Source organism: Phycodurus eques, chromosome 11 (genome assembly GCF_024500275.1).
Source record: "Phycodurus eques isolate BA_2022a chromosome 11, UOR_Pequ_1.1, whole genome shotgun sequence".
NCBI lineage: Eukaryota > Metazoa > Chordata > Actinopteri > Syngnathiformes > Syngnathidae > Phycodurus > Phycodurus eques.
In genome coordinates, this window is record NC_084535.1 from 16,045,089 (window position 1) to 16,073,058 (window position 27,970).

The 27,970-nt window shown below is 41.3% G+C and overlaps 1 protein-coding gene across 6 annotated transcripts in view; it reads left to right on the plus strand.

Moving 5' to 3' along the window:
• The window catches only part of pde10a (phosphodiesterase 10A), an 89,451-nt gene that overhangs the window by 22,497 nt on the left and 38,984 nt on the right, over positions 1-27,970 (plus strand). For 2 of the 6 annotated variants that reach the window (XM_061689878.1, XM_061689879.1), the window contains exons 1-2: positions 4,951-5,274; positions 23,944-24,075. In XM_061689878.1, coding sequence (XP_061545862.1) covers positions 5,211-5,274; positions 23,944-24,075 — 196 coding nt within the window. In that variant the 5' untranslated portion in view covers positions 4,951-5,210. Of the gene's footprint in view, positions 1-4,950; positions 5,275-23,943; positions 24,076-27,970 lie in introns of those variants that run through there. The other 4 variants (XM_061689876.1, XM_061689877.1, XM_061689882.1 and 1 more) reach the window with 3 other exon arrangements.

Consider the following 27,970-nt stretch of genomic DNA (forward strand, 5'->3'; position numbering starts at 1 on the left):
GTGCTGGAGCCTATCCCAGCTATCATCGGGCAGGAGGCGGGGTACACCCTGAACTGGTTGCCAGCCAATCGCAGGGCACAAACAAACAAACAACCATTCGCACTCACAGTCACAACTACGGGCAATTTAGAGTCTCCAATTAATGCATGTTTTTGGGATGTGGGAGGAAACCGGAGTGCCCGGAGAAAACCCACGCAGGCACGGGGAGAACATGCAAACTCCACACAGGCGGGGCCGGGGATTGAACCCCGGTCCTGAGAACTGTGAGGCAGACGCTCTAAGCAGTCGGCCACCGTGCCGCCTATATTGAACATGTAAAATTAATATTTCATATGTAGCTGGCTTTTTTGCCAAATTGCACCATTAATAAAATGGGGGAAAGATTTACAGCAATTTATATGTACCTTTTTACACTGCTTTCTACAGTGGAAGTGAAATGCGACAGAATGCGTCAGAGAATTCATTATGTTCTACAGTACGTGACCTCTGAATGGACCAGCTGTTAAGAGAGTGTAGGAATGCTGGTGATTGATAGCGCAAATGCTGACGTAACCTGCCGCCGCTTCCACACCTTCCTCTCTGACTCTTGATATGATCAAAATATAGCGCTGCGGCACAGAGGGTTTACGCTGGATCCTGTTGCGTGACCACTCTGGCGAGCTGCTGAGGTGCACTCAGTGCTAATAAGTCAAATGCACATCTTTGAATACTGGGCAGATAGGGAGATCTTTTCATTTTGGACACCAGGATCGGTTCACAAAATATTCGATGATTAGATTGGAACCATTTCACCTCAAATAAATATTTAACAAATGTTCATTACTTTAAGATTGTTAGGTCTGTATGGTAGATGCCAAAATTGTTGGGAGCAATTCATAGGCATGCAGACAAAAAAGACTATACCCACTTGCAGTTGTAAGGTTTTACATATGAGGACATAAAAAACAAACAAAAAAGAAAATATCTGGAGTAGGGGTCAAGTAATTGATTATTACTTTTCAAATATTATGTTTATATTAACTTTAAAATGTTTTTTTTGTTCCCAACAACTGGTAAAGGGATCAAGTAGTCTACTCTGTAGTTATTTTAAAAATATTATGTTTGTATTTACTTATAAATTTGAACATTTCCCTCAGATATCTTTATTTTATGAAGACGGTACAGTTGTGCTCAAGACCACACTATTCAAGACCAAGACTTACACGAGACCAGAACTCACCGAAACAAGACAAGATTTGTGTGAGTCGAGACCGAGTCAAGCCAAGAACATAAAAATCAATTTTAAAAACCACGACAAGTTTGAACAGTTACAGTAAAAAGCATTCTGTCTTTCATTTTCATTTTCTTTTAAATAAATGTGACAGCCAAAAACATGGTGTCTGCAACTATTTCAAATCGTAATTGTTTTATTGATCAGTGCTGGTCTCGATCTGTTCCCATGGAAATCTTTTTAAAATGCGGTCTTGGGACCGGTCTCAAGTGTTACAACACTAGAAAACAGACTGCTTCAAGGTTGAAACGGAATGAACGCTACCTCCCCTGGTTACAGCCGACAAGGACGTACATGTCATTTTACCTCAGTTGCTTCGAAATGATAATTAATTCCGCAATTAATATCATCACTTTGTCACTTTACTGGTCATTGTGCCCATTCCTAATCTGATAAATAGCAACTGCCTCTCTAAGGTCATTACTAAGCATTGAGTCAACACGAAGGCGCAGGCCAACAAATAGCTTAAACTTCCACACTTAGTGAGGCCTTCACACTTACACTTGCTTAACTTGTCACACACTACTTGACGTCCATTTAGGGTTAGTGTGTGATTGTATTTGTCCTGATATGTAAAACCTTGGGCTTGAAAGAGGGGATTGGTGATTCTTTTTGTCTATCAAACTGGTTGCCCTTCACATTAATCAGTACCCAATAAGTATCTCTGTTTGAAAAAGGTTGGTGAACCCTGGCGTAAGGTAACTGCACTAGTAATTCCGTGATTTCTGCCTCTTCTTGAATGACGAGATACTATGATTTCATTTCAACAAGGTTTTGTTGACTATAATACAATTAAACTGAGTTGTGCATTCAGGCCTTTAGGAATCTCCTGATTCATTAGTTTATGCCAATACAATACTGTAATGTACTGTACTGTGTATGAAAGTACAACTGGAGCCTTGAGAGTAGCACGAGGCCTTTTGTGAAGCCATAACTCAAGTCGATTGTTATTCACGTCACACAAGAGACCTTTATATGGAATCTCTTGTTAGATAAGAGACAACTTAGACCTTGGTAAATCGAATATTTAGACTAACACTCCACGCATTCTCACGCCATCGACTGAATGTCTCGTTCACCCAAAGGCTGGATTCAAACTGCACGGAGTGCCCTATTCCTATTTAGTTCTTATATACTATATTCTGTAAATGCAAATGTCCAAATTGCAACAACACAAGTGTCTAACAAACGGCAGACACAACATAGTAAATAAATAATAAATAATAGTAGCAATATTAAATATTACATACTGTTTAGTTGGCCTGGACTGATGCTCCATCTATTGGTTTAGATGAGCATAACCTCACTATTACTGCCATTGTTTTTGTCAGGTAATGTTCTACGCACCGCTTATGTGCTGCGTTTAGACCATACTTAATGTTCTATTCTTTCGCTTTTGTTTAGATTTACAACAAATGCTTTTAATGTGGTTATTAGTGTTGAGCTGCCTAGAACTCACTGATCGCTGTATTTCAATGGCATCAGGCTTGCATTGACAGGCTACGTATACCAGATCCGTCCATTTCTGCTCTTCTCTCATTGGAAGATATTGTATTACTTTACTTACTTTACCCTGCCATGATGTATATCTACAATGTGACACTTGGAAGCAAAAAGTCTGAATTGTGTCACTTGAATCGTTTAGTCCAGCCAAATACACTCTGTGATTTCACGAAAAGAATTTGTTTCGATTAACGCAGTTTGGTTGGCCAGCTCACAAATGCACTAGTTTGTGGAGTGGCGTAAAAACATCTGCCTATTGATCAGAATATCACCCCTCATTTAAATGTGTCCGCACCGAAAAGTTCATATGGATAGAAAAAGTATGTTCATGTAATTCTCTTGGCTCTGTATTTTGCAGTCTCTCTGCTACTCAGAGGTTGGCATGCCAACTACCCATATAGTGGGTGGACCTACACTGAGTCTAGGGGGGCTAGTCACTGTTTTAGCTAAAAATAATAACAACTCTTTTAAGCATTTGTACTTCTGAGATAAAAGAGGACCTGTGTGACAACGTTTTGCGTTTAGGCATGCTCGTACAGGTACGGTATGTCACAACCAAAACAACCATCGGGGACCACATGGCTTTATGTAACGTTAGTGTTTCTAACGCTTCTTCAACACAATGTACTGCCATATTAGTTACAAACATTACAAACAACAATATTTAAAAAATGATTTTTGGATAAACCGGACAGGCATTAGGTGGCACGTGTAGTTTTTCTTTAGAAAGTGATATTGCCCACTAATGGGCTTGCATGCTATCAACATTACAGCATTTTCAGTAGTTTCTGTGTGATTGGCTCATTTTGAGTTTCGGTTCCCAAAACCGTTCCAGTTTTTAATAATTCATTTTCAGTGGGTCTTTTTGATGGAATTTTGTGACTTTGGTGGTACTTGCAGTAGTCTTGCACAAAGCATATGCTCCCAGCAGTCACAACATTACACTTGTCACTAATGACCGCAAATGTTTAATAATCCTAATCGAATCCTAATTTATGACTCTACAAAGAAAATAACTCACTGCATTACATAGGACTTGTATGCATCCATTCATTTTCTATAGTTCTTATCTTTATTCGGGTCATTGAAGCTAACATGGACATGGTGAGCAGGAAGGCCAGAGCTGAGATTCAAACTCTGAAACTCAGAACTGTGAAGCAGACGTGATAACCACTTTTTCACCGCGCAGCCTCTGCCGACTACAATCGCAATAATATTTGTCTATCCATCCATCCATTCTCTGTACAGCTCATCCTCCCGGGGTTGTGGGCAGGGCTTGACTCTGATTTCCCAGAGTTACTAGCCACTCAGCATTTTTACAAACCGCAATTTTGTTGTTGGGAAATAAGAGGTGTACATTCATTAACATGGAGTGGGGTTTGGGGGGGGGGGGTTCCCCTGTCGAAATACAACCCGCCAAAGTGGCTAGTGGGAGTGGCTGCTGAAATTTACCCGCATTTTGTTAATGTCAAGCCCTGGTTGTGGGTGAGCTGGAGGCCATCCCAGCTGACTTTGGACAAGAGGCGGGTTACATTCTGAACTGGTCACCAACCAGTCGTGAGGCACATATAGACAAACGGCCCGACACACTCAAATTCTTACGATGGACAATCTGGAGTCTTCCACTCACCTAAGAAGCATGTTTTGGGATTGTGGGGAGCCTGGTAGGATGCCGGAGTACCCTGTGAAAACCCAGGCAAGCATAAGGAGAACATAGAAACTCCAACCAGAATGGCCGGTGGCCCGATTCGAGCACCTGACCTCAGAACAGTGTGTCAGATGTGGCAGTCTTCTACCATGCCACAATACTAAACCTTGTTGAAATAATACCAATCTCTAACAGTGTCAATCAAGATTTGACATTAACATTTGTTATATATGTATGTTATGTTATATTTTTTTTCATACAGCTCTTGCGTAATGTCGTGGTCAGTGAGCTAGTGTCATATATATTTTTTAGGATATTCTATCAGAAAACCTCACCACCTCCAATCAAAGAAGCGAAGAAAGGCGCATGTGTCCTTTTATTGTGAAACCAAAGAGGAAAATGTTTGCTTGCGGCTGACTTGACACCATGCACGCGCTTTGCCTTTCCGCGTGCGCGCGTGTGTATGTGCGCGTATTTGACTGCGCTGGCTTCGTGCGCCGTCGCTCAGTCTTCTGCTGCACATCCACGGCGGAGCTAGACGCCGAGGAGGCGGACGGACTGGAGCTACACCTCGGCCAGCGGTGCTGGGTGGAGGTGCGGTGGTGGGGGGGCAGCATACGACCCTCCTAGCCCTTCCCAAAATCGAGGACCCGGCTCGTCCCGGAGTAGTTAATTTGATTATATTTTTCAAATTATCCTTTTTTGTTGTTTTGTTTTTTTTGTTGTCGTTGTTGGGTTTAGCGCACTTTTCACCGCGGCTCCTCTCTCAGTTTGCGCTCACTGTCCGACATGGAAGATGGTCCGTCTTCGACAAGCTGTTTCAGAAGGTTAACGGACTGCTTCCTGGGTGCAAGTAGGTACACTCATATTTTGAAGATATAGCAAATTGTAGGTAGAGATGATGCCCAAGCGCGCAGCAAGAGTTCGGTGCGAATGAACGCATCCACATTTTGACGTCTTGACTCTGTCACGTGAGCCCGCGTAAGTTTATGAATGACACATTGATGGCGGGGAGCCGAAGCAGTCTCGATTCGCCGCTCGTGTAGCGTGTGCGCTCCGGTTGAATCAAACCCGCAGCGTCTTGCTTGTGAGGCAAGGAAGGCTCTAAAACTCTTGACTCCCGTTGGAATGTTACTTTTCATCTCTTGATGGATATGCGTGAATTGCCACGTTTCATTTAGCGACTGTATTATCATTATTATATACCCTGCAAGAAATTTTGCCTCTTGTATAAATTCAGAGGCGGTCCACACCTCCAAAATTATATTATGGGGCCCATCTATTTTAGAGCCAATAACTACTGATCATTCATACTGCCTATTATAAAGTTTTTGCTGAAGTGTTACGCTCCAACAACAGACTGCGGTTGATTTACACAACGCTCCAAATGTTAAGCACCAAGTGGGATAGTGAAAAAGCATCAAGACCAACGAAAAGTCACAAAAATAAACCAGTATGCATTTAGTGTAAAAATGTCATCTGGATTCTAATTTTTGTTTAAAAAAAAAAAAAAAAAAAAAATCACCTGTAACGTGCAATCACTTGTAGGTAGCGCAAGAACAAAAAAGGGTAGCTACAAAGAAATTCATTTAGATATATAAAATGACGTAAAATGTACAAAAACATTTTATTAAATACAACAAAGTGTCAAGCAAATACAGTATTTAAATGAATTACCTGAACAGAGGTACCTGAAACAAGGGCACACAATGCTTTAAATAAACAAATATAAAGTTGAATTATTAGTTATTAAAATTATGTAAAAAGTGCAAAGACTTGAATTAAAAAAATACGTTTAAATAAACAAAACAATTAACTTTTTTGTTACTGTTTTTCCGCAATACTGTATGCGCTTTTCACTGTTAATTGTTCTGGAGTGGTCACAGGGACCCAAGCAGGTTCTTATGTTTGAGGCCGTCTCGGTAAAAATTCATATCACCACTTATATGTGGTGACCAAATAAAGTAACTGAATATGCGTTATTTAACATGAAAACCGTTTCCTTGTAAAGTTAGTGCCACTTATTAGCTTGTATAACTCTTGAATGTCTCTTAAAAAGTCACCAATTTCTCCCCTTACATACGGTCACATCTTACAGTAGAATGCTTCTTGGAATGAAGTCCACTGTGTTTGAGCTCAAACTATGCGTAGCTCCACAGTACACTCTACCACAATGATAACGTTGGATTTGATAGTATTTGCGATGAGCTTGATTAGCTTGCGCGCATTCTGTCACGCCACTTGAGATATTATGTCAGTGAGATCAAGAAAAAACACAGGAAGAGCAAAGAATAAATAAACAGATAAACCAAACCAAAAAAAAGTAACACTACTACGAGTGGATCATGACAAGTGTGTTTTGATGAAGCATCAACACTGACTAAAATGCCAGCCAATGACAATTTATCAGACCATGTAGGGAGAGACCAAGTTAGGAACCCAATTCACAGGGAGAAGAGCAATATGTGCCAACGGATTGATTGGAAACAGATTATTTTATTTTTGACGTCTTGACTTGTCATGTGAGCCCACTTAAGTTTGTGAATGACACATTGGAAGGAAGAATTGGAAAGTGTGGCCGCCAAGGCGAGCCACAGAAAGATTAAACGAAAAGCAGGCGACTTCGACAACTGGAACCTAGTAGAACAGAAGAGGATGGCTGGGAACCAGCACAGAAGGAATTGCACATCTCAAGTGGTCATTGCAGGTACACCAGAAGAGTTGGGGTTCAAGGCATTGCCTTGGAAACTAAAGGGTGGGCGGGGTGGGAAAAAAGATGGCACTGAGGTGCGCTTTGCAAGGTGTGGGGAACAAGTGCACAAAGTCTGAGGTCTCTGATAAGAGACAACGCCCACATGTCCTGTGCTGTTGAAGCCATGCGTGTGTGAAAATCACAAGAGGCACAATGACTTAGCGGCCACTGAGAGTGACGGCCCGCTAATCAAGAAAGACACAATCAAGGTTAGAGTGATAGCTGAACGGGTGGACCAATGATGAGGGCCGGGGCCCGTAATATGCGACACAGAGGGCGCAGTTTTCTATCTCACCGAGGGGTCTTGTGATCTGAAAAGCTTGGAAGATTGGTCAAATGGGGTTATCAAGTGGTTGGGAGTCCCCATGGCACCTCCAATTGCGGGAGCGCGTCCGCTACATATTCATTCATTAATTTTTCGTACCGCTTATCCTCACCAGGGTTGCGGGCGTGCTGGAGCCTATCCCAGCTGACTCTGGGCGAGAGGCGGGGCACACTCTCAGCTGGTCGGCAGGCAATTGCAGGGCACATACAGACAAACAACCACTTGCAGTCATATTCACACCTACGGGCAATTTAGAGTCTTCAATTAACATACCATGCACGTTTTGGGGATGTGGGAGGAAACCCAAGCAGGCACGGGGAGAATATGCAAAGTCCACACTGGCGAGGCCGGATTTGAACCCGAGTCCTCAGCACTGTGAGGCAGATGTGTTTACCAGTCAGTTATTTTTTTACCAGGCCGGCTAAAAAATAACTTTAACTTTACAGAATTTTTCTCAATAAGATATTATAACTAATAGTCAGGATTACTCATAATAAGCCAAAAACAATGGTTTGCTTCAATTCCCAGGCGATGAGCAAGACTTTTTTTTTTTAAATTTTAAGAGTAAGACCAATTCCACAACTTCTCTATTTAAGACATTTCGAAATGATACTGAAGTTGGAATTCACCTGTTGACACCAATTAAAGTTTCAATTCACCTGTATTTACTGACAAGCACATCACAGCAGCAATATTCACATTAATACAATCACATTGATATACATACAACCAACAAATTAAGAAAAAATACAAGAGCAGCATTAAGGTGGAATTGAAAGTGTTTTAAAAAGCAAGAAAAAAACAGATTTCAATGTCGCATGTTGATATGTGGGAAATAAATATGAATAAATGGAGTGCTATTGCAGGACTGGTGAAGCCCTACTACTTACCAGGATGCTTTGCAGCACTATTTGTGAATAGTTGAATTTTGCGCTTTATTTAAGCTTTGTCCTGCCTGTATTATGATCATATGACCTGATTGTTATGATCATAACAATATGGGCAGACACTCGAGTGTGTGCTTAAGCTTATGTAGGGCAAGGGTGATACAGTATGTGTGCATTTTATTTTATGAAACCCTGACTGTGGGTTGTGTTTTTCTAAATTGCTGAGGGTTACCTGGGGTCTTGGCAGTTGTGCAATGGCTGCCCCCCCCCAGTGATACAGCGGAATCCCACTAAAGTCCAATGTAAGGTTTGGCAACTAGTATTAACACACGAGAAATTTGTGTTAGGAAGAAATATCTTAAGTTGCACTTGTGTTCAGATATTTTTACTCAAATTGAGTAAAAAAAATAAGGCATAAAAATATGCAAATTAGTTTTGAGTTTTTTTTACTTAATGTAGTGCTTGGGCTGAGTATTTTGCCACTTATTTTAAAGTGGCACAAAGTGCATAACTACTAATGCTGTGTTTACCATTGCTTGTCCCCTCTGAAATGGGACTTGATCCAAGAGTGCTCAGTTAATGCACTCGGGTTTGTTGACGTCACTGCTTGCTCATCTCATTGTAAACCTAGCAAGCCTACAACGCAGTTCGTTCCAGCTATTTGTAGTGTGTTGTATGGGTGCATTGTTGGACAGCCATGTTAATTTAAGGTCAACCCTAATGTGATCTCTCAGGCATTTTTTCAAACCCAATTGGTTTTTCAACAAATTGCTTAACTGGATGGAGAACGCTGAACATTGTCAGGCAGGAAGTGCTCACTCTGGACATTTCCGGCCTGACCGCATGCCTTATCGCTTTCAACGACATCTTTTCCTCACACTTAGTGAACATGTAAACATGCTTGGCTTGGTCTTATGGAATGAAAACAAAAGCTTGAGTGAAATATGAATGTCAAAAGATTCCATTGCATAGTAAATACTTTGCCGTCATTTAGCGTGTTATTTAAAGGAGACACGCTGCGTTTTACAATTAAAAACAGTACCCAGGTGTCTTCATAACATGTCCAACATGCTTCCATCAAAATACCCCAAGGATAGATAATTATTATACACTTCACACACCTGTTTCTTGTCTTGCTGAAAAAAAAAAAAGGAGCAGCCCTGTCTCTTGCAAGTCTGTCCCGTACCAGATACAGCTGGGCCAATGGCTTTTGTTACCATGACAAACAGACTTGGAGCTTGGGTGTTGCGACTAGGCAACCGGCTTCTTCTTCCACAAGCAGAGCTCATAGGGGACAAAAAGCAAGTGCGTGTAAAGGCAGTAAAAGTATTTTAACTTGTGGAGGCAAACGTTCATACACTACACTGTATCATACAACTGTCAAATAATGTGCGGAACTGTGCATGTAGTGCATGGACACACTGCCAAACATTAAGAACACATTAAACATGGGTTCTCTTAATGCGAGAAACAAAACCCAATCCTTAGTTTTTGCTCAGAATTTGTGCCTATTGTTTTGCAATATTTTTTAATACTTTAATATTACAAAATAAAGAGCACTTGTGGATTGTACGTATTTCCTACCTAAGAAGCATAATTGTCATGTAGATATTTTTTTGTTCATACTGTACTTCAATACGTTATTTATTATTCATGTTGATGGATAAAAGCACATGTTCAAACTCCATTTCAGAACAAGTGAATTGGATTGCATTTTTATACCCACATGTTCAAATACACTTACTCCGGTTATGAAATCTATTCACAATATTTGGGGAAATGTTGACTCTAGTTTTGCATGTTGTGGTTTTGGTGGGCTTCTGAGGTTTTCAGATTTCAAATTGGGCCCTGGGACTCTTTGAATTTGGGAGTGACTGCCTTTAAATCATGGCATGTCAGAAATTGGGCAAAAATCTTCAGTCAACGCTGATGTCCATGAATGTTTTGTTTTGCTTTTAACACAAAGACAATTTGTTTGCTTTCATGGAGGACAAAGAAAATCGGACAGTATTTGCATTAGGGAGTCTTAAAGATTTTGACTTTTCAAAATAATATTTTAAAAATGGTTAAAAATGTTTTCAGTTTCTTTCCATTTTGTGTGCAATAACCTTGTTGACAAGAGGCATGTTTTACAGATCTTTTTTGTGTGTCACCATTGGAAATGTACAGTGGGTACGGAAAGTTTTCAGACCCTCTTAAATTTTTCACTCTGTTATATTGCCGCCATTCGTTAAAATCATTTAAGTTCATTTTTTCTTCATTATTGTACCCACAGCACCCCATATTGACAGAAAAAAAAAACGCAATCGTGGATTTTTTTTGCTGATTTATTTAAAAAAGAAAAACTGAAATATCACACAGCCATAAGTATTCAGACCCTTTGCTGTGACACTCATATATTTAACTCGGGTGCTGTCCATTTCATCTGATCATCCTTAAAATGGTTCTATACCTTCATTGGAGTCCAGCTGTGTTTGATTATACTGATTGGACTTGATAAGGAAAGCCACACACAGGAAAGTAGTCTTACAGCTCACAGTGCATGTCAGAGCAAATGAGAATCATGAAGTCAAAGGAACTGCCTGAAGAGCTCAGAGACAGAATTGTGGCAAGGCACAGATCTGGCCAAGGTTACAAAAAAAAAAAATTCAGCTGAACTTAAGGTTCCTAAGAGCACAGTGGCCTCCATAATCCTGAAATGGAAGACGTTTGGGACGACCAGAACCCTTCCTTGAGTTCCCTTCTGCTCTTCTCCCCCAAACTGAGCAATTAGGGGAGAAGAGCCTTGGTGAGAGAGCCAAACAAGAACCCAAAGATCACTGTGGCTGAGCTCCAGAGATGCAGTCGGGAGATGGGACAAAGTTCTAGAAAGTCAACCATCACTGCAGCCCTCCACCAGTCGCGGCTTTATGGCAGAGTGGCCCGACAGAAGACTCTCCTCAGTGCAAGACACATGAAAGCCCGCATGGACTTTGCTAAAAAAAATAAAAACACCAGAAGGACTCCAAGATGGTGGGAAATAAGATTCTCTGGTCTGATGAGACCAAGATAGAAATTGTTGGCCTTAATTCTAAGTGGCATCTGTGGAGAAAACTAGGCAGTGCTCATCACCTGTCCAATACAGTCCCAACAGTGAAGCATGGTAATGGCAGCATCATGCTTTGGGTGTGTTTTTCAGCTCCAGGGACAGGATGACTGGTTGCAATCGAAGGGAAGATGAATGCGGCCAAGTACAGGGATATCCTGGACAAAAACCTTCTCAAGAGTGCTCAGAACCTCAGACTGGGCCGAAGTTTCACCTTAAAAAAAGACAATGACCCTCAGCACACAGCTAAAATACAGAAGGAGTGGCTTCAGAACAACTCCGTGACTGTTTTTGAATGGCCCAGCCAAAGCCTTGACTTCAACCCAATTGAGCATCTCTGGAAAGACCTGTAAATGGCTGTCCACCAACGTTCACCATCCTACCTGACAGAACTGGAGAGGATCTGGAAGGAGGAATGGCAGATGATCCCCAAATCCAGGTGTGAAAAACATGTTGCATCATTCCCAAAAAGACTCATGGCTGTATGAGCTCAAAATGTGCTTCTACTAAATACCGAGCAAAGGGTCTGAATACTTATGGCTGTGCGATATTTGTTTTTCTTTTTTAATAAATCTGCAAAAATGTAAACAATTGTGTTTTTTTTCCTGTCAATATGGGGCGCTGTGTGTACATTAATGTGGAAAAAAATGAACTTAAATGAGTTTAGCAAATGGCTGCAATATAAAAAAAGAGTGAAAAATTTAAGGTTGTCTGAATACTTTCTGTAACTACTGTAATTGGTTAGCAATGCTTTATTGTCATTGTGTTTTACTTGAACCAGAGTTTGACAGTTAGATTCTTTAATTCTTTGACCACTACAGCAGAGCGGTAGAATGCAAGAGGATGATCATTTGCTCATAATGGTTGTATTATTCCTGAATAATTAGTCCTCTCCACTTTTGAAATGATGCAATCGATTATGTGTAGCTTGTCTGTGCACCCAATAAAACTCAATGCAGCGCCACTTACTTTTGGCGTTGAGATGATAGTGTTTCGGACAGTGTAAGTGCGGCCATCACTTGAAAGTGGAGGATCTTTGACCAGCCTCGCCGCCAAGTCATGGGCAGAGAAACTCTGTGTGGGGGCAGCAGTTATTACAGTATGTAATTTAGCTGAATATGGATGAAAACATTTACAAAATTCAAAACAGTTCGCTCAGACACATTTTCAGAAATGTACAGTATATGGTTGTTTGCGTTCACACTCGATGACCTGCAGGAACTTGGGAAATCAAATATTTGCTTGCAAGCAAGGCAATTTCTTATATTTCCCCTTTAAAGCAACAGTGTGTAGTCACGGTACTGTACAATTTGAAACTATTTTTCATGGTACTCTGGTTTATAAAATGGATAATGGCCTCTTTCTCATCTCCTCTGTGACCCTGGATCACCTACTTTGTGGTGCTTTTAATACTGTATTGTTGGACCAGCCAGGACACTTCTCATGTGTTACCATCAGCATCAGGGCTAACATTAGTTGTTAAAGTCTTATGTAATGATTGCACCAACATTGCAGACCATATATGTTTGTTTTAAGACATGACATAATAAGAAATTAAGCAGCATGTTCATTCATTGAATTGCCCTCTTTATCGCTGTCCAATGTAAAACATCCATCCATTTTCCATACCGCTTATCCTCACTAAGGTCGCTGGCGTGCTGGAACCTATCCCAGCTGGCTCTGGGCGAGCGGCGGGGTACACCCCAAACTGGTCACCAGCCAATAGCAGGGCATGTGTAAAGAAACAACTTTTTGCACACACAGGCACAGCAATGGGTTAGGGTTAGAGCAGATGTGCTAACCAGTCGTGCCACCCAATGTAAAACGTATTTCTAAATGTTGTTAAGTGTTCTGTTTTTATTCATAAAACAAATAAAATACATTTTTGTTGTAGTCGAGTAAAAACAAAAACTGGCAAAATCTGGAAATACATACTTTACATAAGACAGGGACTAAATTAATGTTTCCCTCTGATGTCTTTGTATTCACTGCAGTAACTTGCATGTTATTTACATTTAGCACCTTTAGGGGGAGCCCTGGAGCAAAACCTTTTCTGTTGCTTTAAATACATAAAGTTCAAGCCAAAGAAAATAAGCCTCAAATGCAGTTTGAAACCTTTTATGTCAAAATCTGTGGAGCATTGGATCAGTGCCAGGGCACAGTTCATGATATTAGCGACAAAACAGATGACATTCTGCTCAAGGCATCCGCCATCCATTGACCCCTCTGTCAGCTGGTCAAAGTCTTGCTATCTAAGGGGATGGGAAAAGGCCACAGACGGATAGATTATCTTCCAAGTTGTCCTCATGTTGGAGCTCATTGAAAAACGTGATACAGGAGAAGACAGGATCTGAGTTCTGTGGTTCTCATTAGCAGCTTCCCATCAGTTCAAGATCAGTCCAGATGTGCAGTGACGAGCACGACCCCTATCATCGATGGCGCTCTAGGGAGCGGTGAAGGTAGTGGGAGGGGCATTGTGGTATCGCGGCATCTACATCAAACCAGAAGTTTGGACAAGATGCTGACTCTGAGGCAGGCACGTGCACAGGCATCTTTGGGGGTAGGTGCCCAAGGCCCAAAAAAAAGGTAACCCGACGCCAAAATTATTCATACAGTTAAGAAAAAACAATACAATATATTTACCTCATGTATTTGTTTCTGTTAACACAATCAACACATTCAATAATACAACTAATAACTAACGAGGTGACTATTAAAAAACGTAGTTTTTGTGATATTCAAAACTGAGACCAATATAAATCATTGTAAAAATAATCCACTATTAGTTAACCTATAACCTGTATACCTCAATTGATAAAAAGAAATTGGAAGTCAAAATAAAGACTTAGATAGTGTGGTTGCACAAGTGCACACACCAACTTATAAATTGGGTGTATTCTGAATTAAGCAATCACATTCAAATTCACTTTAAACAGTGGTCAGCACACATCTGCTCCTATTTAAAGTGCCTCTGATTAAACCCCCCCAAAATACGGTGGGAGAATGTGTACAGTTCTCACAAGAACTTCAATAAATGCGCCTCAAATATCAAAACACTTTGGGTGGAATTGGTGACTGAGAGGATCATTTTTTATTTTTTAATACTAATGATTGAAGAAAAAAAGGGTGTAGGAAAAAGGGCAAAAAGGGTAGGTGCTTAAGCACCAATTGGGGTCTATGTGTGTGCGTCCTTCTCTGAGGCATTATGATTGATGCCATCCTCAGAATTCACCTCAAACGAAGGACGTTGACGTGTCATTGTAGTGGTTCACACTCACTTTCATGGAGGCGCCGCAGGCTCAATTCTGGCTCAATGCCATATTTGATTGACCTGGAATGAGTCCAAGATGTGGCTTCCCCTGTCAGCAGGGTTAGACTCAACTTTTCCTATAAACCCTGATCAGGATAAGCAGTACAGAACATGGAAGGACTACAGTCTAATCACAGAGCTGAAAGGTGGTGATCCACTGGATATGTGTCTGTGGTGTGTCACGGGTGGCTTGTGAGCACACACCAAGATGTCTTATCTACATCTCGGCCTGCCATTCCATGGAGATTGCCTCTCTCTAAACACCACATCCATGCCTCTCTCTCTCTCTCTCTCTCTCTCTCTCTCTCTCTCTCAAAACAATATTGTCACAATAAGGGATTCAATATACTGTATATTTTTTAATGGATAAGAGAGTATCTGAAAGTTCTGAACTCCTGTTTCCATGCCAGTGTCATATTGGGCAAACTAAGGAGGAGGATTGTGTCTACATCATATTTTTCTTCTTTAGACAGGATACTAGTTTGGACTAGATCAACAGTGCCTATGCAAGTTGCAGCCAAGTAATGCAAAGCATTGACGAAAAATATTTATGACGGTAATCAATTCCACATATACACACACACACACATGCAATACAATTATATTGTTATTATTGTATAATATTTTATGAATTTTGGGGGTTTATTTATTTGCGTTTTTCACTTCAACCTTTACCCCATTCCTTTTGACGAATGCAGCCTCTGCTTATACTGCATGAACTGTCCTGCTTATAATACAAATACCCAACGTTGTGGAATTATCTTTGAGTAGCATATTTAACAACATTTCAATATTCGGTTGTATCTATAATTAATTGCAAGAGGTAATGCTATTTTTTTAATATCTATAATTGTGTCCCATTCTTAATAAAGAAGTGTGATACTGTCAACTATCATTTAACTTGACACCTTTGGAATGACTCGTTTTGATTGTGCAGCACAGGTCAGGGCACACTCTGCAGAGGAGTACAAGAAGTATATGTGTGCAGACTCCTGTATTTGCCCACACATGCACACATTCTCCTCCCGGCTTGATGAATAAATGAGGTGAAAAGTGGGAGAGGGGATTCAAAGCCTATTCATCGTCACTCTTGATGCCGACTGAATGTCGGTGTTGGCCGCTATGCTGCGCCCCTCTCATGCCGCAGATAAGATAAGAACCACATGCTCTTCAAACCTCCTGGCAAGGGAGTCCCAGGCGGAGCTGCTGACGCACGCACCCTGCATCCAGCCCGCCCCTCCCCTCCCCTCACACATCCTCTCCCTTCCTGCCTCAGACTCTTGTCATGAAAAGTGAAAAGTAGTACCCTGGCAGCTTGCCCTTGACTGTGAGCCAGGCAGTGTAAGCTTCAATAGAAGTGGTCCTTTCCCCTTTTCACTCATTTTTCATGAGTGTGTAGCAGAGGAGAAACATATTGCCCACTAAAGATCAGCTAGACTTATGACATTAACACTTGACATCATCTGACCGGAGCACTAAAGTCACAAGCTCACTTAAACATGCTCCAGCACAGCTTACTAAACCCGTGTTCATACCAACAACACATGGTTTTTTTTTTTCTAACATTGCTTTTTTACCTAGGTAAGGGCTTTTGAGTACTTTGGCCGATCAAATATATCTGATTTGTTTATGATATCATTTTGTTAGGTCGCAGATTTACGCAAAAACAACGTAATAGATTTCCATGCAACTTTGTAAAGGATTGAACTACGCATGCAAATGTGCTCATCGTGCATCATTCTCCATTGACCAAAAAGCATCCGGCGAACTAACAGACTGGCAAAACAGACAAACTAAACATCAGACCAAACTCCTCGTAGTTTTTAAATGTACTTTGAAACGACCCATTCTCGAATACAAACTGTTATGGTTCAAATGTCATCCTCTACTCACTTTTTTTGGGGTACGTGAGCCCCCGCGAACATGGATTCTTTTTTTCACTTGCTCAATTTTTTTCTCTATTCTGCCACATCATTGGCCAGGCTGTTCACCTAACTGGCTTCACGCAGTACTGGACTGAACTGGTAACTGGGCATTAACAACACGAACGTTTGTTTAAATGGCTGAGCAGGAAGTCTTGTGTTGATGTGTGTGTTACCAAGATTAGTGAATCATTTGCTTTGTAAGTAATTTGATGTTTAGTCATGCCTATATAAATATATGGTTTCTGCACGCAAACAAATCTTTCATGAGTAAAACTGCATGTTTTTTCTTTCAAGCAATCACAGGTTGTCTTACAAACAGTTATGTCTCATCCAATATCTCCCGAGGAAATATATAGCAAAAACTCAGCACAATTAGGATGTAGTCTGAGTGATTACCAATGTAAAGGAAACTAATGTTGTCCAGCTCCGATAAAACCGTTGTTAGAATTCACCCACACTCATTTATTTAAATGCTGCCATTGTATAAAAGTTTGTTTGTTTCACGTTCTGCACTTCTACACCACATTCACAGCAGCTGTCGCTATCACTTCAAAAAATGGTCATTTTATGAGTTGTGTATCAGCTTCAAGCTTTGCCAGCTTGGTTTGTGATTGAGATTGCATCCCTGTATTCTCATGACTTTAGCAGCCTTGCCACACAACTAAAAACATCCATCCATCCATCCATTTTCAACACCGCTCATCCTGGTTAGGGTCACGGGGCTTTCAGGCGAAAGGCGGACTACACCCTGAACTGGTCGCCAGTCAGTCGCAGGGCACAACCATGCGGACTCACATTCACATTCACACCATCACGGAGTGGGAACTGAACCCACGCTGCCTGCACCAAAGTCAGGCAAGTATACCACTACACCATCAATGACCCGCCTAATAAAAACATAGAAAGTCAAACATGTTGCTCCAGAGTAGAGAACATTCCCATGCAGTCCCAATCATTGTTCTACACAAAGGCTGTGGCAAGAGAACCAAAGCCTTGCCTCATAGCACTTTCTTTTTTTTCAGCAATTCTCTGAAGGAGCCTCATATAATGTGGTGTCAAATAGACTCTGGGGCTTTTTCTTCTTGTGCGAAAGTGTAACAGGTCAGATGTCATCAAGCAGTTCGCCATTTTCCAGTCATGATTGAGAAAATGAGAAAATGGGGGCTGGGGGGCAGGGGATAAAGCAAAAGGATGTTGGATTTATTAATAAATTATATTGCAGTTAAGTGGCTTGATCTTTGCCTGTTTCAAGCCTGCGAAGTACTTTTTGAAATAATTTCCTCGTGCGTGAAATGTACTATTTCATATAAAGTTAGCCCTTACCTAATTGAATAAAAAGCGTAAAGACTTCATAATTTTATCAGACAACAATCCACTGTTTTGATAAACACCCAATATACAGTATAGCCTGATAATGTCGATTGACTGTGAGAATTTCCATGCTTAATGTTTAAAGGATCAGCGCAGCAATCCAGACAGACTGTGACTCGTTTGGCCTTCGCTTTCCCAGTGTCAGGGTGTGGTGTGTTGTAGTCCAGATAAGTATTACGTAACAATACCTCACCGCATGAACTCAGGCTTTAGCTTTTAGACAGGAAGCTCAAGTCTGAGTCAGGCACCACATCTCTGCCAAATGGGCTCGACTCACCCGTGAACATGCAGCGCAACAAGCTGCTGACCGCCAATACGTTACTCTAAAGGTGCTGCTATTTAGTCAATATACAGTACGTAGTAAACTCAAGTATTGTTTTGGGCGTAAGCCATAATAGTAATATTAAAACATCAGGAAAGTATCTGCATCAAATCATTCATAGTTCATAGTTTAATGGCAAGTAGTTATTGTGGAGGCAGAAACTGCTTTTACAATAATGTGACCAGGGTGGCACCATTTGTTGTTAATAAAAGCCACAAGCTTGCTGTGTCCTGCCTTTCTTTCCTCACATTAGTACGTCTCTCCTGGGCAGTCTGAAAGCTGCTGATTGTAACAATCAGGTTTAATTTGGAAAAGAAAAGTGCCACTCAAACAAGTCCCCTCACTTCATGACTTTGACTGCTACTACATGCCAAGTGTCCGATGTAGGCATGGTTGAGTACGTCACATTCAAAACAACAATGACGCATCACAAGGCTGTTGCTGTGTTTGTGCTGCTCAAGACGATGAGTGTACATATACTATACTGCTGCTATGACTTACTGAGGCAAATGGGGGCCACACCAGAAACTGACTGGTTTTCTGAACCCTCCAACCTCCCGATTCAGTAAAACTGAACATCTAAGAGTGGCCTTTTATTGTGGGCAGACAAAGGCACACCTGTGCAATAATCATGCTGTCTTATCTCAGCAAAGGAGCAGTGCTCAATAATACAGATTCTGACAGATTTGTGAACAATGAGAGAACTAAGCCTTATGTGTACATAGAAATAATCTTAGATCTTCAGTTCAGGTTCTAGAAAATGGGAGCAAAAACCAAAGTGTTGCATTCATATTTTTGTTCAGTACGTCAAAATTCATATATATATATATATATATATATATATATATATATATATATATATATGTATATATATATACATATATATATATATATATATATATATGTATATATATATATATATATACATATATATATATATATATATATACGTATATGTATATATATATATATATATATACATATATATATATATATATATATATACGTATATATATATATATATATATATATATATATATATATATATATATATATATAATACAAAGAAGGGTTTTCAAAAGACAGTTTTAGATAAGAAGAGGACAACAAATTAGTGCACATGTTTATGTTTCGTTACAAAGTGACATTGCAAGTTCGCAAGTACTGGCTTGGTATTCGTTTTATGTCTGTGTGAATAGGAATTGTTCAAAAATACTTAAATCAGGTCATTGCAAATAAGGTCATTGCTGTGCAAACATGTAAAATCTGTTGTCTATCATTGTACATTTCTAATATCTTGGACGATTCAGCTGTCGTCATGACACTTGATAACATACAGTAGCTTCAACCAGGAATAGAACAAACATTTATTAAACCAATGTTATTAGAATATGTATATAAAAAAACAACTAAACAAATACAGGTATGTCAACAGTACGTTGCAGTGCTGCATTCAGGTATTAGGTATATTCTCTTGTGTATTTGTTTAATATAATTAGGATCGTAAGTTATATTAATTATATAGCGAAAACATGTACTGTGTATTGAAATACAAAATATATATGGTAAGTAGGGAAAGAACAGGAAGCAAATAATAACCATTGCAACTTTGGTCATCAATATTCTTAATAGTCATCTCAATGATTGCTTTCATTATTTAAAAGATTATATAGACAAGCATGTATTCAAAGCAGAATTTGACTTTTTGTTCATGTTGAAAGAATTAACGCACCGTCATGTTGAAGTAAACACTCACGAGCAGACCAGCTCCACGGCTGAGCGTCCTCCAAAAGAAACATCCCGTTCTCATCCTGTTAACATTTGCTGAAAACGACAGAGCTTAGCTTTCCTTTTCCTCCATGACAGGCCCGTTACCATTTCTTGTCTTAATACAATTTTGTTAATGTGCAATCACATACAGTAATTGCTACATAACCTGCTCATATCATCATCATCATCATCATCTACCTTATTCATTCAGACCATACTGGAATTATGACTTACTTTATTTCTGTATTTAAAAAGACTTGCATAGATGCTATATTTATTATTTGTTGTATGATTCGAGATCTTTTATATACAGTACTAATCAGTCGGCATGCCTACTTTGTATTTTCTTGTTGTCTTGTTTTTATTATGGGCACCACTGGCACATTGAGTTTCCCTTATGGATGAATAAATGTCTGTTCGTTCGTTCGTCCGTCCGTCCGTCCGTCTGTCTATCTATCTATCTATCTCTCTCTCTCTCCCCATCTATCTCTTATGTACTGTATGTATAGATGAATTAAGAGCATTTTTTTATATTAAGTTTAAATTTATGACGGTACCTTCGTTGCGTTCACACAAAGGTTTCAGCAATGCCGTGCTGCCGTTTCTGTCTACAGCTGCTCTCGTCTGCCCTCCCTCACCCCCTCTAAGTGGCTTTGATTTATTAAGCCATATTCTGCCGATTTGCGTCAGAGCTGGCCACGAGTTCCATGAGGCCTTGCGCTTCTGAAGCACTGTGTCTCGTGTCTGGACAGTGTTAGACTGCGAGCAGCATCCTGCACCCTCTGAAGCTCCTTACCTCCACTTCCATTTCCTTATTTGCCGGCAAATGCAAGCCTTGTGTGACCTTGACATTTACATACATTTATTTCTCTGGGTTTTAACTAATTTATATTAGAAGACAGCCAATGATGGCGTAGTGGTACATTTGCCTGACTTTGGTGCAGGCAGTGTGGACGGTGTGAATGTGAATGGTTGTCTCTCTCTATATGTGCCCTGTGACTGACTGGCGAGCAGTCCACGGTGTAGTCCACCTTTCGCCCGATGAGTTAGCTGTGATAGGCTCCAGCTCCCCGCGACCCTGAGCAGGACAAGTGGTATAGAAAAAGCATGGGTGCATATTGAAAGATAGCAAGACTTTGCGCAAAAAAAATAAAAATAAAAATAGATAATGACAGAAAAACACAGCAAAACAGCTTCTAACTGGCTAAAATAGGAAATTCTGAATTTGTTCTGACCTGCATTTACATTTGGGAAATCGAATGAACCTGCCACTGTCAAACCTAAATCAAGTGAAATTAAATGTCACTGCACTATTGCTATACATGTCCCACTATTTACTGTTTTACGATGTTAAACCCCTTTATGATTCATGCATGGAACAGAAACAATTATATTGGGACTTTTTCTATGATATTATATAATTCATGTTAATTGTTTCTTTTGGCTAAGAAAAATTAGACTCAACTCACTATTTCTTCATGGCTAGAGGGTCAATTTTAAAGACCAGTGATTTTACCAAATAAGGTTTCCATTGCTGCCCACTAAAACTAGTAGTGGCCTAATGCTTTTGCATAGTATTGTTTGTTTGTGTGTGTTATGGCGGGCGCTAGTCTGCAAGCTCTCACACCCTGCTCTTTCCCGTAAACGATTGTCTCGTCGGATGGATTTCAAAATTAAGTCCTGGAGTGAGGAGGGCTCGTGCCTGGCTGTGAGCTCGTCCTTGAGGTGCTCAGAAAGACCCCTAAAAAAATGCCCCTTAGTGCGGCGTCATCCCACCCACACTCACCCGCCAGAATTCTAAACTCTACAGAATAGGACGTCACGGAACTAGAGCCCTGAATGAGAGTAAGGAGGCGTCGTATGGCTTCCCTGCCCTGAACGGGGTGGTCGAAGACCTTTTTAAGTTCTGCAGAAAAGGAGTTGAATGACGCAAGTACCGATGACGAATTAAGCCCGTTTGACAGCTTTACCGCATAGGAGATTGGTGACAAATGCGACTTTGGATTGTTCAGTAGGGTAGCTCAACGGTTGCAGATTGAATACTAAGGAGCAATTTAAGAGGAATTGGCCGCGTGCACCTAAGTCCCCTGAGTAGTACTCCGGTGGAGGAACGTGAGGCTCTTTGTATGGGAGGTGGGGTTGATCGGAGGCTGCGGGCTCGGAAGGAATACTCACGGAAGGGTCGCCGGAGTGCATTTGGGAAGATACAGGTGATACTTGTTGGGAGAGGGTGTTTAAAGAGTCCATAATCACATGAAGAATTTTGTCCTGTCTACCAATGTGGGCGCCTTGCTGGGTGAGAGCTTCCCTTAACGGTTCCGGGGTTGCTGGGTCCATGAGGGCCAGAGTATTCTGTCACGATACACTCGTACCAGTGTTGACTGGACCCAGAAGCAGATGGAGGCGGAGGAAGTAATGGACAATGGTTTATTAATAATCCAGTATCTCCAAGGCGTGATGATGGACCGTCGGGACAAGGAACGCAGGAAGCGGGGGGCATGAACAGGTGGGAGAGCTTGACGCTGTGGCTGGAGCAGACAGCGAGGCGAGGGGCACAGAAGGAGCACACAATTGGGTGATAATACTCTGGCGGTGGAATCCTGGATCTGGCAGTCTTATATGCAGGCAATGATGAGTGCTCATTGAAAACAGGTGCATGGCCAAGGTGATGCTGATTTCTGGGGAGAGAGAGGGAGCGAACGGGAGAGAGGCAAGGCGCAAAGCGCCACCCAAGCTCCAAAGGAGGCACTGCAGGGCACAGATCATGACACGATACACCCTGCGAATAATTGCAGCATGGCGTCTATTTGTGGGAGTCTATAGATGCTGCTTTTATCTTAAAAAAAACAAAACTAAAACATCAATCCACTATTGTCCAGAATCTTTTATTGTTGGCCACAGTTGAATTATAATGTGATGTGATGATGTCCTGTCCTGAATGAGTAAACCAGCCCCAGAAGCCATCCATCCATCCATTTTCTGTACTGCTTTATCCGCACAAGGGTCGTTGGTGTGCTGGAGCCTATCCCAGCTATCTTCGGACGAGAGGCGGGGTACACCCTGAACTGGTCGCCAGACAATCGCAGGGCACATAGAAACAAACAACCATCCGCGCACACATTCACACCTAAGTGCATTTAGAGTCTTCAATCAACCTACCGGAGTGCCCGGAGAAAACCAACGCAGGCACGGGGAACGTACAAACTCCACACAGGCGGGGCCAGGATTTGAACCCTGGTCCTCAGAATTGTGAGGCAGATGTGCTAACCAGTCCTATACCGTTCCACCGTCCCTGAAGCCAGTGGATGATCAAAACATATTGGTTTCTCGCGTGCGTCGAGGCAGACGCAAGCAGACGCCAGTGGTGCATTAAAACCAAATACTCCTCAACAATAATCTGACAAAAGGCTTTTTCCCTGACAACACAGACAGTAAACAGCAGCACTTAGCGACCTCTCAAGAACCCAATTGGCTATTAAAGCACAATCGAGTCCTCCTCTATTCTGCTGCCTCTGTTGGGGGCACCCATCCCTCGAGACGCAGTTTGACTGTAAACATAGATGAGCATGGCCCGCCTATATGAGTACTTAAGGTGCTGCCGTGCTTACCTAACTGTAACAGCATGTCACACGTCGTCACTTATTTCATCCTCCTATATCTTGTTTTCCTCTGAACTTCCCTAATATATTTATTCCAAATCTCTGTGCGTTATTTATTCATGAACAAACCGTGCAGTAAGTGAGCTACAACAATGTTTTGCTTCTGTGCTTCTCAGGCTTGACAGATGAGAAAGTGAAGGCCTACCTCTCTCTGCACCCGCAGATGCTGGATGATTTTGTGCTGGAGAGCGTGAGCACCGAGACGTTGGACAGATGGCTGAAGAGGAAGACCAGCAGCAGGCCTGCAGGTACACCAACTCACACACACAATCGTTCAAACGTGCACTTTTCGGCATCGCTCCCACATCATGATTGGATCTGCTTATTTCAATATAGTGACACAGAGTTATAACTTCTGTCATGTTTTTCTTTTGTCAATGTTTCTACGTTTGAGCCTACATAATCCCAAATAAGTCAACTAGCGGTTGCCCTGAATATCCACGTTCACCTCAATCTTATGCTTTTACAGTGAAGCCCTGTTTATCATGGTGGATACTTTCCGTACTCACCCACCCCCAAAATCCACTATATAGAGCAACCATAATAAACCTTTTTGGGTTGTTTTACCCTCCCTCCTTAAAACACATATTTTAAAGTATTCATTTGCACTTGTTCTCATTCTTGCTGTCAAGAAATGGATGACTAGCATGTAATATCATTTTGAGGGAATAAAAAGAAGACTCTCACACGAAAAGACCTTACCTTTTCCTCTAAAACTAACACATAAAGCTAAAAAGAATTAAACATTCCAGGTTTTAACACCAAAATATTCAACCAAACCGTCTTGTAATGTAACGGAGTACAAATATATATATATCCCCCCACACTGAGTAAGCAGTAAGCCAATTCGTGAGTAAATTGAGATGAGAGCATCATTTGAGTATTTGTTCATTTTGAGACTTTTCGCCTGGTGGTGTGCCATGAGCTTTTTGCAATATATAATGGTGCCTTGGCTCAATACATTTGGGAAAACACTGCTATAGAGAGTGCTGCTTTTTTTTTGGTATCTAAATGGTTGGTGCCCAACCATTCTTTTTTTTTGTCACATAAAAATGCCACTAGACGAAAATATTTCTCCTTAAGACCTGAGGACACTTTTTGGGGGGAATTTATTTAATATTTTGGTCCTCTGCTGTACAAATCCCTGACCTTCACATACCGTCCTTTCATCGTCAAAGTGTGTGATAAACAGACTAGAGAGAGAGAACGGGCTGCCGGGTCTTTACAGGTCATTGGATGTGTTCGAGCGGGCCATGTTGAGTGTGTACCGTACGCTCCACTCAGTGAGCTGTTTCCCAGACCAATGGCATCCATCAAGGGCCCACAACGCTGGCGCTCAGCCCAGTCGAGCTGCTGACGTCAGAGGCATCCTCCGGAGACATGCAGCTCGGCTGAAGGGGGCCCAGGGGAGGGGAGGGGTGGGGTTGGGGCTGGGGCTTTGAGTTGTCGGCGGTGGCGGCGAGGGTGCTTGCTTTGGGTGTGTTGTAGCAAAGGAGAAAACTGGCGCAAGATAGATTTGTCACATTTTGTTGCGGCTCTCTTCATACAAATAGAAGTGTGTCCGTGTCTCAAGGCCCTGGTGGTAATCAAACTCTCTGGCGCCATGTAGGAATAACTCACTTGAGTCATTCAGCTTGGGTCAGCGCAGAGGAATCAGAGCAGAACTTTATCACACAGCAGTGAGGGAGAAGCTATGAGATCATTCTACAGAGGACTTTAGCTTGTTTAGTCCAAAAACATAAAGAGAAAATCACAACCAAACACCCCTTACAGTTTCTGGCACTCAAGCCGTTTTACTAGGGCCCTGTTTCCACCAAGCAGTACAAATCTGTTCAGTTCAGTACAGTATGCATTTTATTGTGTTTCCATGTAAAAGGTAAAAAAATATATACGACCCAAATCTCTACACTTTAAGTACCCCATTGTTGGGTTACTCTCTGCAGTTTCATCATACACTTTGTTACACTTTTAACGGGGAGATCCAAAGCCATGTTTTTTTTCTTATGTTTGGTGTTAAGAGAAGAGGATTGCGAGTAGAATAGCCACAGGAAGTTACGGTAATGTTAACTCGTGGTACCATGATAAAGCAGACCCTACTGGTGTCCATGTACTTTTGTTCAACTTTAGCGAGTATTTAAGTGTCGGTCAATTGGAGATTACATAATCTCATCAGTTTTATTTTTGACTCTCAGACAAAGTTGGTGTTAACAATTATCTTTGAACAAAGGACTTTAAATTGGATCGTATATAACTTGCGACATGCATTTGAGTACAATCTGTTTGTGATGTTTGCCAAGGAGTGTCATTTTGGACGCAGAAATCGAGGAACATTTTAATCTTTGCAGGAAGTACAAAGGAGAGTAGAAAGAAAAGTATGCATTCATCCTACTTGTCTGCAATCTGCAACAAGGTTGCAGCCAGGACGTGTGCTGCGCTAAGCGGAGGTCTACTGTGGCTGCAGTCTGCCGGGTTTTGTCGTTTTTGCTTGGGGGGAAGGAAGCAGCACGAGAAACACCTCTCGCCCGACCGTTTGCAAAGCGACGCTCAGACAGGGGAGGTGCGTTCGAAGTGGCGATGATGTGGCCTGCAATTCCCATTAGTTGTCACCACATTTTGTTTAATCCTGTGATTAAAGTACACCCCTCGTAAACAGTTATAGCTAGCGCAGCTGACATTTTGTGGACCTTCCGCATTGAACGGCGACGGCGCATTTCGGTCACATGGGCAGTCACGTGGGCAAGTCAGCCAATCAGTGAATTTCTTATGACGTGGTCATGTCACATGGGTTACGCAACCAATTGGGGCTGAATAAATACTGTAACAAGGAAGTGAAGTGAGAGCTGTTGCAGCCTTTCTTTCCCAGCCATTGTGCTGTAGCAGCCCGGCTCATTATCATGCCTTGATAAACGTCAGCTGTCGGGCCAGATATAATTGCCGGCAGGGCAGTTATGGCCGGCGGCCTGCTTGTTGCCAATCCCTGACCTATGCCTAACTTAATTTAAATATTTTACCTGTTAGTTCATAACGTCTGTATTTTCACATTCTTGCATGTGTAAGACCTATAACAGTTGAGTCACATTTATTCGCAAGGTGTTTATGAACACAAATATAGCAATAAAAAACAGCGGTGTTTGTGTTGGTACCCTCGGAGTCATTATGAAGCCTTGACCTGAAGACCAGAGGCTGTGTTAGGTGAAACTACATCTAATAGGTACTGTATGAAGGCCCCAGACCATTTAATAAAAGACTTGGGAAGATTTGATAATACATACAGTATACTGTATATAATGTAATGGCTCCACCTTATCTATAAACAGATACCAGTACAGGTTATCAGAACACAGGGATGAGTCAGGATTAGGCTTTCAAGAGATAGACGCCAGTGTTAGTAATCGCTGATGCGTTGTCAGGGTAGGGATCTGAGCCAAACCATATTTGATAACTTTTTCCTGGATTAAATGTCCAGAGTAATGAACATCATTGTGCTTGCTTTGTGTCTTATTTTGTTGCTCAAGTATAAAGATTCTGCAAGGAGTGCATGCTTTAGTGAAGCAGTCTAATGGTAGGATAGGAAGCGTAAGCATAATTATTCTGACACATCTCTTTTGATTGTTGGAGTTGTTGTTGCTTTGACAATGTTTCCATAAATTTGAGAGGTGTAGCCTCTGCGTTAGCAAAGGTTTATTCATTTACTTATGTTTTGAGTGAGCAACTTTTTTTGGTTGCAATTTTCTGCTTTGCCGTGCATAATTCTTATCAACTATCATCAGTATCAACCAAAACAACAAGCAAGGTCATATCAAATTTCTTACTTTGGATATGCCATCTTCAACTTCCACCTTTTAAAATAGTTCTCTGTTAGGGCATGACTTACATGTTAACCTGGGACTTCCGTAGCGCTTTATTTACAGAACTTGCTAGCATTATGTGTGAGCATACTGACTGTTCACATGACCATTTTATAAAGTTCCATGAAGTGTATAAGTCCTTAATTATTGGATAGGGCTTGCAGATTAATTGATTATATCGATCAATTCGTTTATTTGTTAGGTTTTTGTTTTTTTGGGGTGGCTTTTGTACAAAAGGGGGTCCCACTGATATGCAACATAGCTTCCAACTAGTTTACAAAAGCACAGTCACTGT